Consider the following 16,705-nt stretch of genomic DNA (forward strand, 5'->3'; position numbering starts at 1 on the left):
GATGGTTATACTTAGTCTTGTATTTTCCCTTTCCCACATGTTAAAGTTGCGTCTGACGAGGAGCCGTTTGAAGATTAGGCGAGTTGGCATGGTCAAGTGCTGCATGTTGGCTGCACCCGCTATCGTTGCTTCTCTGTAGTTGCATTAGATTTTCTATTTTCTATTGCGTTGTTAAGACTATTATTTTATTTGTTTAATTAAGACGATGACTCTTTATCAATTTGTCATATTATAAACTTGAGCTAGTCATGGACCAAGATTTAATATATGTTATTGTTTGGAAATTGGTGCAATTTTTAGGCGTGACACATGCATATGTAAAAGACTGTGTTAGTCCGCTAACACTAGCTAGGCCGCATTCGAGGGGTATAAGTTAATTTATGTCTTTCGTTTTCCACGTGCACGTTTCCCGAACTGCTAAACGGTATATATTTTATAAAAAATTTCTATAGGAAAATTGATTTAAAAAATCATATTAATCTATTTTATATTTTTTAATAATTAATAATTAGTTAATCATGTACTAATTCATTACTACGTTTTCCGTGTCAGGATAAGTTAGCTTTATCACCCTTGGTGAACGCGGCCTGATCTAACTGTGGGTCTGTGGCTGGCGTAGATCGTGGAGTCCTGTGTTCTTCAGGGCCTAAGTGCTAGTGGTCAGTCAGACCACACAGTCCATGGCAATTAGATCATGGTCGTTGCTGGTTAGATCGACATTTTTTCCGATCGGATGAGGGCTCAATATAGTTGACCTTGCCTCAACTTAGCCGACGCTAGTAAGACCGAGCTGCATTTGGATAATACAAACATGAAAAGAAAATATTTTTAATGGATTCTTTATAAGATTATTAATCCACTGTAATGTGAACATGCTTAAACAAATTTCAGATGAATTTGTTATGAATTTTAGAAGGTCTGTTGTTTCTATAACTAAACCTTAAAACAAATTAATAATTTATTAAGCGGCGACGCGGACGAAACCGAAAATCGCACACACGGCCATGAGCATGTCTAACATTGAACGAAACAAGGAAAAGGAAGTAGCACGAGACGTTACCCTGACGACGGAACGACCCGTTAATGACTTCTGCGGAAACACAGTTCACCGCTGTCGTTGTACCAATCTCAACGACAGTGGCAAAACGTCTATCAATGACTGAAAACGACTATCAGCAGGACACAAGAACAGATTTGTGCACGAATACAAGATTCGCATGATGACTCGTTAATGGCCCACGACCAGTAGCGAATCAGCACTAGGAACTCATGCGAAACACGAATTCGCATGGTGGAACTGAATCACGTATGAATCACATATTCACACTGATAATCTGATCTATTGCACACATCATGAGTTCATGTGAACAGCAGCGGCTGCAACCTACGGTTGACGGATGCACGTCGACACAGGCACAGGCACGGGTGGGATAATGTGATTCTTGCGGCGGCCGGGCAGCAGCAGGGCCAGCTCGGTGGCAAGCGTCAGTGACGGCAATGCAATAGCGGCGATAGCTGGTGGGCTGGTGGCGGCGACCGGCAGATCACAGGAGCAAGGGCGTCGGCTGGGTGGGCGTCTGGGAACAAGCTGGAATTTTTGTGCGAAAATGGCTCTCGGGGGATCGTTTATATAGCGCACAAAAAATGATACCAGTATTAGATTCAAAAATCGGTGGGGAACACAAGACAGAATTCAACAAGGACTCGCTCATCATCCCACACGAAAGGAATGTGAAGAGATAGAACAAGAAAAGAAAAACCACAACTATAAATAAAGGAGGGAGTGTCGAACTCCATGAAGGAAAAGAAACGTACGCACGAAAGAGGAGTTCGACCAGGGTGCGGCTGGCTTGTTGCAGGTCGGCCTGGTTCGTCCCGGTTTCACGGCGAGGAGAAAACGAGGCCCACGGCTAGCTAGGGAAGAAGAAAATAAACTACAAATGATTGTCATTTATTTTAATTAACTACAAACGACTTTTATTCGTCGAAACTTAAAACATTTTCTTTGGAAATTCTGCTACAAATCATGTTAATCTATTTCGGCACAACGAATACAAAAAAATATCCATAGTATTTACATCCTTTTATTTAATAATTTATTTTTACTTAATTAACTCTTGACTTAAGCAAAAATAATTTCTTTATTCCTTTTCAATTACGATTTAGCTAGGGAAAACTGGGGTTGTCACATGGGAACCGAGAGGGAGGTGTGGGAGGATGGTACAACGACAGGATAGGACAAGACAACACTTAATAAAATTAGAGTTGCAGTACAAGAAAACCGAATATAGAAAGAAAAAGACCCAACTCAGACTCGACTTGGCTATTCAAGGTCGCCATAAAAAAGGCTCCAAATTCATACAAACTCCGTTTGGGTTGTGTGAGCACTAGTTGGAAAGATAAATTCGAGCCTGATCAAGATTGCTCATGAGCCTCAGGAGTCAACGCGGTCACATCACAATCATTGAAACAATTTTTGCTTGTAATATGTAGTTTCTAGATTAAGTCCTAGTTTGCTTCCTAGTATTAGACTTGTTTATAAGACCTTGTGTTCAACCAACAAGGTCAAACCACGTTTATTCTAATGCAGCGAATTGGCTCTTGATCTTCTCCTAGGTTTAGTGAGGCCACCGCCAAACTAGAGATAGGAAAAGGGAGTTTTGTCATAGATCCATTGTGAAGGACGATAAGAGAAATGGGAATTGTGGGGGGTAATATATCCACTATTTATGTGGTTGATTAGACCAACCTATCAAAGCGTGTGGTTTTGCAAATTCATGGTGAAACGCATGCTGAATGACAACGTCTTATCATCCAGTTCGTGAGGTTTCACGGTGTATCCAGATCTTACGTTGAGAAGGTTTGGCTTCTCCATATCGAAAAGGAGATCACAAACACTTATTTTATAAAGGAAGCATCCGTCGAGGTACAAGAGTGGAGAGAGTGCCAATAAGCTCGACGCTTCTCCAAAACTTCTCCTTACACTCACTTTATTTTTTAAGCACTATGGAGACAACACTTTGCCTTTCAGAATATAGCTCTTGCTCTTGTATTGTGTTTTTAGAGTGGGCCTCTAACCTTTTTTTATAGTGCTTAATGACGGTTGTGAAAGCAAGGGATGAGAGGAACTAAGTACGGTCTCTTGGATCCACCATTTTCATCCGTGCACGTCAAAACTGGACTATTGGATCCGGTGGGAAGCTACAACGGCCAAATCCGGGTCAGTGCAAGATAGCATCGGTGACGGATGAGTAGGGGTGAAAACGGGTCGGGTTCGGTCAGATTTCGTCTTTCCCATATCCTAACCCACATTTTGCCATCGGATTTGGATCAAATACGGATATTATCGAATACGGATACAATCACGGATAATAGCGGGTATGAATATGATACAAATACGTACAAAGACAGATACGAACACTCACGGGTACGAATATTTATGCGGATATCAAGTCAAAACAACAACCATATATACCGCATAGACAATACCTCTTGAACATTAGCATATAACCAAAATGCAACTGTATTAGGGGCTAGCAGCATAGTAGCCGGAGAAGCTCATGTGCTAGCACAAGTACTCATGTTTGCTTCACCACTACCCATATTTATCCTACAACTAAATATCACAAGACAAACACTAGTTCGGAACTAAAAAATATGTGCTGAAATCATATTCTAACTTCTAATTAATACTAAATGGAAAGAGCAAACATACTGTTGGCTGCTGCTGCTAGGTGATCACTTACTCTTCTCTGTGTTAGTGGATATGATAAGCTTTGGATCTGATTAATTAGGGGATGCAATGTTGCAGTTCTGTAACATTCTGTTTCTAGCTGAAGTAGAAATTATGGTCAGTTAAAAAAGAGAAATAAAACAGAGAAAGTCGAGATGTAGGTTCACCACCAGCGTCGGTGATGAAAATCAGTTGATGCCCAGCGTCGGTGACGTGTGGCTGAGACCGGTCGGCGCCTCGACGGTGGGGCGAAGGAGGACGGCACCTCGGTGGCGGGAGGCGGAGGCTGGCCGGACGGCGCATCGGTGGCGGGTCAGATGCTGGCCGAATGCGCCCCGGCGGCGAGAGGCGAAGGCTGGACGGGCGGCGAACGACGCCTCGGCTGCGGGAGGCGGAGGCCGGACCGGAAGTGGGAGGCTAGGCGTCTGCGGACGGTTTCTGTGTGTCTGGGTGCGTGCTGCGTGAGGAGTTGAGGATGAGGTGAGATCGTGACTCCGTTGAGAGAGACAAAGGACTAGGGTTCCTTGTTGGGCTTGGGCCTTGAAAGGCTGAAAATGCCACCATTAAATCGGATAATTATCCGAATAGATATCCGGGTATTATCCGCAATATATACCGGATAATCCGTATCCGTCTCCCGAACCCGATCTCGTATCCGCAAAAAAATACCCGAATTCGGCTCCAGATCCGTGTAAGATACCGGGTACCTGAATAGATGACTTGGATTTGTCCCGAATTAATATGGGCGGGCGGGCGGTCGGGAAAGACCGGCCCCGTTTTCACCCCTACAGATGAGACAACATCCCCTTGAGTGGCATGCGACGAAGGATATCGACGATAGATACACTAGCCCTACATATATATTTTTACCAAGTTCTGTTACGCGACTAAAACAACATAATTCAGTAACCATGAACTTGGCCGAAACAGTTGAGGGGTATCTAGAAATTTTTCATTTAAAACACGATAAGAGAAAACAAAGAAATGGAAGGAAATTAAACCTAGAAGAAGAACAAAACATTTGACGCTTTTATGAAAAAAAACAAAGAGAAAAAATATATTTCTTTGTTAAGCTTCCCTTTCTTCTCCGTCTGTGAAGGACGACGACAAACCCAGCGCAAAGCGGGCTGGAGTTCCTGCCCCTCCACAGTACCTCCCGGGGCGCCATGGGCCATGCCCATCCATCCGTCCACAACCGACCCGGAGTCGGAGCCGAGACCACCACCTTTTCCATCTTCCCATCACGCACACACCACTCCACCTCGCCTCTTCTTCAGTCTCCAACCAACAAACCCTAATTTATTCCCCCTCCACCGCATCTACCCCGCTCCTACTCCACACCACCCCACACAGCGAGCCAGCCAGCCAGCAGCATCCTCACCTCCCTCCTCCTCCTCCTCCTCGTAAATAAATACAGAGAAAAGAAAAAACCACCGGGGTCACACGCCTCCCTCACGCTCCCCCTCATGCGCCGCAAGAAGCATTTGGACCGGGGTGGTGGCGGCGGCGGCGGAGGTGGCGGTGGCACGGAGCTCTTCATCTGCTTCACCTCCCGCCCCTCCACCGCCTCCGCCTCCTCCGGCGCGCCCGCCACCCTGCGCCCTTCCAGCTCCTCCAAGCTTCTCAGCCCGGGCCGCGGCGGGGCCGCCGCCGTTGCTGGCGCTGACAACGCGCCGGCTCCGCCGCTCCACCTGTCCCTCAGCCGTCGCCTCCGCAACAGCGGGAGCCTGAAGGGTGGGCAGTCCCCCATGTTCCCGTCGGGCTCCTCCGGCGGCCGCCGCGGCCGGGGCGGGTTCGAGCCCGCCGAGCCCTCCTCACCCAAGGTCACCTGCATCGGCCAGGTCCGCGTCAAGGGCGGCAAGAGGAAGCCCAAGCACGCCTCCGCCGCCGCGCTGCGGTCGCGGTCCAGGCGCGGGGGTGTCGGCGCCGCCGGCAGCGCGGAGGCGAGCTTCCGCCGCGCCGGGGACGACCGGGATGGTCCTGCGGGGAAGAACCAGGGCTGGGTGTACCAGATCCCGGTCAACATCTGCGAGGCGCTCAAGACATTCGGCTCCTGCGGCGGCCGCTCGCTTTGCTCGCCGTCTCGCGGCGGCGGCGGCGAGCGCGACTCTCTCGCCGCCGTCGCCGCCGGCGACAAGAAGCGTCGCCGCCAGCCTGCCAGCGGCAGCTGGCTCTGCGGAGCCGCGGTGGCCAGGTGCCTCTTGGCGATCCAGGAGGAGGAAGACGACGAGGTCGGCAAGGGAGCGGCTGTTGTGCCGGCCGAGGATGTCAAGGCTTCGGAGGTCGGTCTTGTGATGCAAGGGTGGGACGTCGAGGAGGAGGACAACACACTGGTGGTTGGGGAGGTGGAAGTAGAGAAGAAGGACGAGATCTTGGTGGTTGGGAAGGAGGAGGAAGGGAGGGTCAGCGTCTGCATCCCGCCGCGGAACGCACTTCTGCTGATGCGCTGCCGTTCGGACCCTGTCCGTATGGCGGCACTCGCCACTCGCTTCTGGGGCTCCCCGGCAGCGGCAAACGTCACTCAGGTTGACAATGTGGAGGACGACGACGATGAGGAACAGGAGGAAGAGGAAGACGAAGGTGATGCCGAGACAGATAAGGAATGCGAGGAACAAGTTCGTGATTCATCTGTTTCCATGAAAGAAGCTGAATGCCACGAGTGTGTTGATCCTGAAGATGATGATTCTCAAGCTGGAGAAGTAGATCCAGTGGAGACAGAAGCAGTGGGTATTTCTGAATGTGGAGATCTTGGTGAAGAAGTGAATGAGGGTGGATGTGGAGGGGATGGACAGAAGATTGACCCAGAGGAAGCGCCAATTCTTCGGAAAGACTCTGCTCTGGAGGTTGCTTTGTCAGGAGAAGCTGTGGAGAGGGAAATCCAATTGCCAGATATGATGAAGGATTCGTCGGAAGCTAAGGAGGAAGTTTCTGTTCCCAGACCTGAGAAAGAGGAAGAGATGAAGGGCAGGAGGTCAACCAGTTGCTGCTCCCCGTCGACAGCACTGAAGGAGGACCGGAAATTGCGACGGTTGAGCAGCAGGAGACGTGTAGGTAGCAGTAGCAGGGCCTCATCAGGTAGTGACAGAGTTGGGCGACGGCACAGCTTCTCAGCTGAGATAGAAGCTCGTCGGTCAAGCTTCTCGAGCTTGAAGGACTCAAGGAGGGCCAGTTTCTCCATTGACAGGGATGGGCGCAGGTGGAGCTTCTCTATTGAGCAGGAACATCTTGTTGCAGAGCCTAAGGTGCTGATGGGATCCAGAAAGGGCCAGAAAATTTCATCTGAGCCAGAGTCAGAAAAAGATTGTGTTGTTCATGCCGCACCAAACAGTGCGGAGGAAGCTCAAGAATCTCATGATGACGGAAAGGAAGAAGCAACGGTGGATGGAGAGGAAGAAGGAACAACACAAGAGACAGAAGTTGATGAGAAAGGTGAGAAGGTAGAAGTTGGAGGTGTTGAGGCACAAGATGTGGTAGAAGAACAGAAGCTGAGGAGAAAGAAAAGTGGTGAATTGCCAGATTGCCTCCTCTTGATGATGTATGAGCCTAAGCTCTCTATGGAGGTCTCCAAGGAGACATGGGTTTGCAGCACGGATTTCGTCCACTGGAAGTCTTACAAGGGCCATAACCGCCGCAACCGTTGCCAACAAAAGACTGGTTGCAATGCCGCTGCATCAGAAGAGCTCAAGGATACAGACAATGCTGAAGGAACCAGTGATGCTAAGAACATGGCGGAGAGTGAAGCGCCTGCATCAGTGAACTTGGCATCTATGCCACCTCCGGTTGTGCAGAAACCACCACCCAAAGAAGCTGCAGAGCAGAAGCTGAAGATTGAGCTGCCGCTGGTTACTAGTGCTGCAACGTATGCACCGTTTGTTCTGAAGCGCTGCAAATCAGAGCCAATGCGATCATCGGCACGGCTTGCGCCGGACGCCTGCTTCTGGAAGGACCGGCATAGGCCCCTCAATGCCACTGGGGTTGGCTTTTAATCCCAGCCGAACAGAACTTCTGGTATGCCTAGATAGCTAGTGAGTTGAGAGTTTTTCATGCTTTGTTGTGTAATAGTGAAGTTCTTTCATGCTTGGTGCTGTTATGTGATGTGGACAACAAATAATAGCATGTTAAGTTACATCAGATAGATTAGGGAGGAGTATATGTAAATCTCTTGGGGTTGCTTCATGTGTGTGCTAAATTCCTTTTCCCTTGATGATCATGATGTTGTGCAGTGCAGCTATAGTTCTTTGCCAATCAACATCTGCTTGTTTTTGCTGCTGTGAAGTTTTCCTTCCTTCGACACTCAGCCATTCAGGCCTTGTTTAGTTCCCAAATATTTTTTCTAAAAACATCACATCAAATCTTTGAACACCTAAATAAAGCATTAAACATAGATAAACTAAACAACTAATTACATAGTTACGGGAGAAATTTTGAGATGAATCTTTTGAGCCTAATTAGAAAGTGATTAGCCATAAGTGCTACAGTAACCAACATGTGCTAATGACGGATTAATTAGGCTAAAAAAATCATCTCATGGTTTCCAACCGGAATCTGAAATTTGTTTTGTAATCAGACTAGGTTTAATACTTCAAATATATATCCAAAAACTTGATGTGATGTTTTTGAAAAAAATTTTGTAAACTAAACACCACCTCAGTTTCATCCTTCGTTCATTTCCTTGCTTTATTTCCTTCCAAATACAGTAAGTTATTGATCCACGATGCCAAGTTGGTAGGTTCACGTGGCTTGATTTACAAAATATCATCCAAGTCAAACTACAGTAGTAGCATTGCTGATCCTGGTGGTAAGAACGAGCTTAGGTGGTGTTTAGATTGTAAAATTTTTTGGGAAAATGGTCACATCGAACGTTTAACCGGATTCGGAAGTAGTTTTTGGATACGAATGAAAAAAACGAACTTCACCGCTCGGCGAGAAATCGCGAGATGAATTTTTTGAGCCTAATTAAGCCGTTATTAGCACATGTTGGTTACTGTAGCACTGATGACTAATTATGGACTAATTAGGCTCAAAAGATTCGTCTCACGATTTCTCATATAACTGTGCAATTATTTTTTCGTTTCATCTATGTTTAAGACTCTATTTAGATATCTAAAGATTTAATGTGATGTTTTCTGGTGAAATTTTTTGGAAACTAAACAGAGCCTTAGATTCACCCAATTGTCTGTGAAACTGAATGACGCAGGTATTGCATTATTGTTCATTTTCACTGTATAGCATTTTTCCTGTCATGAATGAACGAACACTTCTAGTCTTGCCGTTCCTTGCTTCGTCGCGCTACTTGAAAGTTGTCATGGCACCTGGATTCGTTGACGGCTGGGTCGCTGGGATGCAATCAAAGGGCATGCCATACATGTCAGCAACCCACGTAGAAAATCTCATTTCAGTTGTCTCCTTTCTGTAGCCTGAATCGATGATTGACAAATCCTTAGTTAAAGAAAGGCAAATCCTGGAATTTTCCAGCTTAATTATATCGTTGTTATGATTACTATTATAGTATAGTAATCGTATCAACCAAGTACAGGTCGGCCAATTGGCGCTGGTTCATGGGCGACACACAAAACACAACTAGTGCTAGTTTACTCCAACGTCTACACCTAGCTGGAGTGGTGGATCAATGAACCGGGCAGGGCATCTTAGCTACTATCAGGGAGTTCAATAGCATAGCTAAAGACCGCTCAAATTCATCTATAGTCAATGTAATAGTCAATTCGTACTATAATTATAATTACCATAGTCGATCTAATAGTCAATTTATACTATAATTACCTATGAAACATTAATATATGATCCCATATATTATACATAGCACGTCTTGGAGTCCGTACTGTAGCTACCTAAATTAGTAGATCACAACTCTTATCAATATGTTTACACCTAGCTTATACTCTACTATTGTACCTGCTATGGTACTGTTAGTATAGTAGTGCTAGGTGGACAACTACCCTAATCTTGCAGGTTTTGGGTCCCTTCTCCGTCCCGCCCAGTAGCAGCTGCCAATCTGCACTACTACTAGTAAAAAAAACCGCTTTTCCGCAGCGTGAAAAAGCAGTCGCCATTGACTAGCCCCTCCCTGTCTGCCACTTGCAACAGCTATATCTATCTATCTCGAGCTATCCGTGGCCTTTGGGTAGCAATAGCATAGCATGGGCGTCACCACATGTGCGTGCGCTGGGAGGCAGGGCTTGGGCCCAGGCATCTCTGAGCTAGGGTAGGGCCTTTGGAGAGGAGGCTCGGGTGGGGAGGGATCGCATCGCACCGGTGGTTGGGGTTCGGGTCCTTGGGAACGCGAGCGTTGCCGCTGCATGATTGGGTTGGGTGCCTCTCTCTGCAACTCTGGATTTGGATGCGGCACGCAACGCAGTCTACGGTGTGTCGTGGCGCCAGCTCTCGCCCCGGCGTCTTCCGAGTCGTCTGGCGTGGCTGCCGAATTCCAGTGCGCTTGGTCAGTGGTCACAGCGATGGATTGGTGTGGAGAGTGCGTGGGGTTTTAAAATAGCTTATTTATATCTAAACTAAATAAGTATATACCGCCTCCGTCCTGAAATATTTAAGATCATTTTTTGAGTTTTTTAATACAATATTTTGTCTCTTTGTCTTATTTAAAATTTTTTATGATTAGTATTTTTATTCTTACTAGATGATAAAACATAAATAGTATTTTATGTGTGACTAATTTTTTTATGTTTTTATACATTTTTTTCAAATAGGACAAATGGTCAAACGTTGGACACGAAAAAACGAAAAATGAAGTTATCATGGGACGGAGGTAGAATTCAATTAGTATGGTAAATCAGAGCCTGTTTAGTTTGTTGCCAAAATCAATAATTCCAAATATTGACAGTGGTAGAATTTTGGTAGATAACAAACTAAACTAAACCCTATTGATATTTGGTAATTCTTGGAATTTCTATTCAAAAAATGTATGTCAAAAATTGGTAAGATACCAAACTAAACATATGCAAATGTCTTGACATTGCCAAATTTTGTCTTTGTCAATATACGGTAATGCTTATTTGGTCAACAAAGCGAATGTGCCCTCGATAGGCCAAAAAAGAGATATAGGTAGGTCCCACGTGTAAAAATGTACCAAAGTTTTTATAAAGTTGCTCCTTTTGTTGTGAATACAAGTTTAAAAGTTTTAGGTCTGAGTTGAACAAATTGGATAAAATTGGTTATATCCTCCCATACCTAAAATTTAGATGGATAAAATTATTCTTTATCCATACTATCGGCGATGGGAAACTAGGGCCCCCTCGACAGGCATGGCTCGTAGTGCCCTAATAGAACACGAAGAAGTTAGAGGGGCGAGAAGTCCAACTAAACTTCATTAGCTACACTTGTCAATATCGAGGGTTGGGTAATCCCGACCACCCTTAGAATGGAAGAGTTGGTTGTTGGGATAACTTTACATGGAGAGTAATGGCCAGCTGCTACAGGCACCTTGTTGATGGGAGGATCCCCAATTGAAACCCCCTAACGACTGACGACCTTACCTATTTTTACTGTTGCACAGTTCACGTGGGGGATGCGTGGATCCCGTAAGAAGTCAGCTCACATCCAACGTTGTTAGTCCCATCGCTGCCCAACTACAAGAGCGAAGTATGCCAATTAGTGACGCTAATTTGTTCATAAATAAGCAAGTAGTATTAGGTATCACTTTAAGACTATAAAAGGAAGACCACACTAGAGATGAGGGGGTGGAACACTGTCTTTACAAGCACCTTGAAACAAAACAGGGTGTTAAGCTTTATGCGGCATGAACTTGTATACATACTTTGTTTAAGGGACTTGGGTTTTAGTTTCATGCACCAAACATCTCTTTCTCCCACGCTCCTTAGACTGAACTGAAAAAGGTTCCCACGAAATATTGACGAAGGGATTTATCCTACGACACATACCCTACCCAAATGACATGGATATGGATAATATGGATATGGATAATAAGGTGGAATGAATAACTAGTGACAACCGTAATTGGCAATGGTTGGTACATGAACAAGAAATAATAAATAAGGATTTAGCTTCCTTTTGTACAATGTTTGGTAATTTCTGACTATTTTGGATCAAATGACTATAAAACCATAGAAATAGAAAAAAAATAATAGGAATAAAATGTCACTGATTGAATTACCCCCTCCATGTTTTTTATATGACGTTGTTGACTTTTATGTTTATATTTGACCATTCGTCTTATTCATAAAATATATAGTTATTAATTATTTTGTTATATTTTGATTTATTATTTTAGAACTTTAAGTATGACTTATAAATTTGTATATTTAAATAAAATTTTTAATAAGACGAACAGTCAAACATAGACTGAAAAGTCAGACGACGCATATAAAGCACATGATAATATCAAAACTCATTTGGTTGAGACACACGAGGAACACATGGATTTAAAATCATCGAAAAATGCTAAAAAAACATGATGTAGAATCCCATGGTTATTTTTCTTCAAAATTTCTATAAGATTGCTAATCCATAGAAAATTTTCCTTACTATGTTTTTTCTATGGCAAGACCGGCGAGAATTACTCTATGGACATGACGCCCTTCACCACAGATGAACTAGAGATAGGAGGAGACGAAAGAACAAGACGCTGGTAATTTGGTACATAAATGTTAGAAAACACATCGAAGGGTAAGCAATGGCATAATTTAAATAACCGTGAAATTATAATGACATAGCTAATGAATAGTACTCTCCTTTTCAACACGGTCAATTAGTAGTGGCACGGGTTGAACTAAGCCATAGAAAAAAGCGCTCTAGGTGAATGCAAACTTTCAAATAAAAATCATATGGAAAAATAGCCAAAGAAAACTTTATGCTCTTTCTCTACTCCAACACTACAAACCAGACGGACGAATAATCGTTATTTTTCCTATAAAACGAATAATACTCCAAGCCAAGCTGAGGTAGAAACAGACCAAAGCCAACAGATCTGGTTACTCTGCCTCAAAACTGTACTCTGCCACGGTCCCGCCCTAAGGGGCTGTTTGGATGGTATACTTAATTTGTCTAAGGTTGTCACAATATTTTAGCTAACTTGCCTAAGGTTTGGCTAACAAAAATGGAGCCACACTTTAGCTAGCATGTGACAAGTGTGCCACACTTTCCTGTGTCATTGATATATGGGCCATGTATATTGAAAATGGAATCTTATCACAAGTGTGGTACAAACCAAACACACATCTAACTTGGTCAAATTTGGCTAACTTAAGGTGTGGCAAACTTAGGCAAGCTGTGGTAATCAACCAAACAACCCCTAAATTTCCCCTTCGCTTTCGTGCCCCCTGAAGATGCCCTGTGACGTGCACCGATCGCTCCGGCTGATTCCTGGCAACCTCTGATTTTTTTTACGAAACCTTGTGTTGTGTTGGATCCGTACTACTACTACACATGGGTGATCACGGTCAAGGTCTCTTTGCGTAAATCACGACTCTTTTCCAACTTGACCGCGGAAAGAAAGGAGCGGCGATCATCTCAGCCCCTGTCTAGTTCCAAAAATTTTCACCGTATCGAATCTTTGCATACGAGCATTAAAGCTAGATAAAACGAAAAATTAATTGCACAGTTATGTGAGAAATCGTGAGACGAATCTTTTGAGCCTAATTAGATCATGATTTACCATAAGTGCTACAATAACCCATATACACTGATGATGAATTAATTAAGCTTAAAAGATTCGTCTCTCGGTTTATAGGAGAGCCCTAAAATTCGTTTTTTCATTCATATTCAAAAACCCCTTTAACATCTGGTTTGACGTGACACCTAAAAAATTTTATTTCCCCAACTAAATACCCCTCACAGGACGTTGGGAGAGAAAAATGTGAGATCACGTCGTCTTCACCGGCGAAAAAAACCTTTGGTGTACCACATTTTATGTTTTCTTTCACGTCAGCTTTGGGTCTTCCATGGCACCGTTGTGGGGAGGAAAGAGGCCGGCCACGTACGGCCAGGCCGTCGTCACCTTTGTGCGAGTCTTAAAAAAACTGACCACCTTTTTTTTTTTTGCACTCGATCGGTGCAAGCGAAACGCGCATCTCCTTTTCTGTTCGGCGTCCCGGTGCCTGCGTGTTAGGTAAGGTACGTCTCATAACCTAGAGTTGTGTAGTTTGCCAGAACATCTCATCAAATCTTTGAACATATTTAAAGTATTAAACGTAGTCTAATTATAAAAAAAATTTCAGATTCCGCCTAAAAACCGCGAGACGGATCTTTTAAGTCTAGTTAATCCGTCATTAGCACATGTTGGGTACCGTAGCATTTATGGTTAATCACATCCTAATTAGACTTAAAAGATTCGTCTCATGATCTTCACCATAACTATGTAATTAATTTTAATGTTTATGTATATTTAATGTTTCATTTAGATGCTCAAAAATTCGATGTGATGTTTTTAGAAAAAAAATTGGAACTAAACAGGTAGATGATATATTTTCAATTGCCAAATAATACCTCCATCCATAAATGTTTGACATCGTTGACTTTTTTATACACGTTTGACTATTTGTCTTAATCAATTTTTGTCAAATATGTAAAGCTATATATGCATAAAAGTATATTTAACAATAAATGAAATGATATAAAAATAATGAATTATTATATAAATTTTTTAAATAAAATAAATAGTCAAACGTGTATAAAAAAGTCAATGTTATCAAATATTTAGGAAATGAGAGAGTATTATACTTACCTAAATTTATCGTTCGGAGTTGTCGCATGTTTCCTTCTCGAGTTCCATCCGACAATTGTCATGTACAGTTTGAAAAGAGAGTAACATCACTTTTACCTTGTATTTTCATTTCTTTTTATGCTTTTTAAGTCTAAATTTGAATTTTTAACCTTAAATTCGGAATTGATTTTTAGGGTTTCTCTACCGTAGTTTATTTTTCAGGCTTGACTTTTAGCTCGTTAATAACACATATATAAAAATTTTATTCGTAAATTATTATTTTTTTTAATAAATATGATTGTTTATTTCTTCGAAACAGCCAAACCATCATCCTTTTCCATTTCTCCTGTTCCCAAATCATTGCTGCCAGGACATATTATCTGAAAGAATCATTGCAACTTCATGGGACTTATCAATAGGTGCGTCGAAATAATAATTTTTTGACTTCTAAAATGTAGCAAAACTTGATCATGAAATTTCAGAAGTATATGGAATATATTGAGCCTTTAAGCTTGTCACACTTCACTCGTGGCACAGAAACTGCAGCAAGATCATCATTACTGCAGGAGGTTGGGTTGATCATTTTAGCTTCCAAATGTGTTATGATTGGTATATTATTTTGATTCCAAATCGATGATGCTAGCACGGATCCTACACAATAAAAGGTCTTATCCATAACGTTGATCTGATTGCTAGAGAGTCTCTTTTACCTTTTCCTCTCTAATTTGTTCGTTTATTAAAAGTAAGTTTGTGCTAGAACATGGTCGAAAGTGAAGTTGGCTTTACATGTTGGCTTGTCACGGATGGTCATGCTCTGAGTTTTATCCTAGCTAAAACTTAATTAAATAATACATTAAAAATAATTTATTAATTAAAGTTCAAGAGAAAACCCAGTGTAATTTAATTCAATTTAATTGGAAGCTCTTTGAAATATTCTAAAATGTCCCAAAAGCATTTTAAATGATTAACAAGATTTAAATTTAAATTTCAGAGAATAAAATTTGCTCAAATAAACTTAACAAAAATCGGTAAAATTAGAGACAATTTCTTTTTTTTGTCCTCCTTTTTTCCTTTCTTTTTCCCCTCTTTCTTTTTCCCTTTTCCTCTTTCTTTTTCTCTTTTCCAATCCCCCCTCCTGGCCGAACTCCCCTCCTCCCTGCCATTGCCCTGTGCGATCACCCCCTTTGCCACTGGATCGCATCGCACATCTCTCCCAACTCCCCCACCTTGTGCGCCACCTCCCCCCTGCCAGCCGTGCAGCCCCACCTCCTCCTCACGTTAAATCAATTTCAATTAATTAGAACTCTAATTCTTATGTCTTTAAAACCTTATTTATTTCTTTTTAATAGGGGATAGATAACTAGATTTATCTCTAACTTCCCCCTATAAATACCCCCCTTTGCCTCACCTTTCTGCCTGTCTCTCTCTCCCGTGCACGTCCTGCCGCCTCCTGTCCAGCAGCGAGCAACAGTGCAGCCGTCCGCCGGTTTCCTTCCCCTGAATCTCAGGTTCGTATAGATTTTATTCTTACGAATCAATCTAAATTCATCTACCGTTTAATTTTTAGATTTTCTAGCCGAACAGCTATGAACAACAGCAATCCGTCGTTGATCTCTCCACCAAACCTCATGTTCGCATACGTTTTGCTCATGCGAAACAATCTATTATTAATCTACCGTGTAATTGCTTAGATTTTCTAATCTAATTATCTAGCGTGAGATTGATCTACAATACGAAATTCAATCTCGTACACATAGATTGGTTTTACGTTAAAGTCGTTAAGTTTCAGTTTAGCGATTGTTAAATCTCAATTTAACGGGTCGTTACATTCTATCGTTGTTCCGCTAACGGTTCACGGTTTCGCGTTTCGGATCTGATTCGTCGTACAAATCTCTGATCGTGCACGTTTTAGTTCTGTTTTACGACTGTGCGTACTGTTCGTAATTTTCCCGAGCCGCGCCCAACCTGCGCTCGAAGTCCCCATCGCCTCTTCTCTCCTTCCCTTCCGCTGGGCCAGCCTATCAGTCGCGGCCCGCTTCGCTGTCCTCCGCCTCCTCCCCGCGATCCAGCAAGCACCGGCCCAGGCCGTGGTCTGCTCGTCACGTCGATGTGGGGCCCGTCGCTCAGCCTCTCCTCTCTCTTTCTGCCGCCGATAGGTGAGGGCCACCTGTCGGGGTCATCCCCTTCCTCCGGCAGTGCGCGTCCGCCTCGCCATGTCGCGCCATTGGCCTCGCCGCTGCTAGTCGCGCCGCTGCCGCCAGTCACACGCTGGTCGCCGT

The 16,705-nt window shown here is 43.6% G+C and overlaps 1 protein-coding gene across 1 annotated transcript; it reads left to right on the top strand.

The window, feature by feature from the left end:
- Positions 1–4,976: 4,976 nt before the first annotated feature.
- LOC102716884 lies at positions 4,977–8,002 on the top strand. Its single transcript, XM_040525130.1, has one exon. It carries the CDS (start codon positions 5,200–5,202, stop codon positions 7,717–7,719), a length of 2,520 nt encoding a protein of 839 aa, XP_040381064.1. The 5' UTR covers positions 4,977–5,199; the 3' UTR covers positions 7,720–8,002.
- The last annotated feature ends 8,703 nt before the right edge of the window (positions 8,003–16,705 follow it).

The sequence above is a fragment of the Oryza brachyantha genome, chromosome 6 (genome assembly GCF_000231095.2).
Source record: "Oryza brachyantha chromosome 6, ObraRS2, whole genome shotgun sequence".
NCBI classification, from domain to species: domain Eukaryota; kingdom Viridiplantae; phylum Streptophyta; class Magnoliopsida; order Poales; family Poaceae; genus Oryza; species Oryza brachyantha.

Bases quoted from the DNA above. Each gene is read 5' to 3' on its own strand.
- LOC102716884 (XM_040525130.1), top strand. From the start codon at position 5,200: ATGCGCCGCAAGAAGCATTTGGACCGGGGTGGTGGCGGCGGCGGCGGA.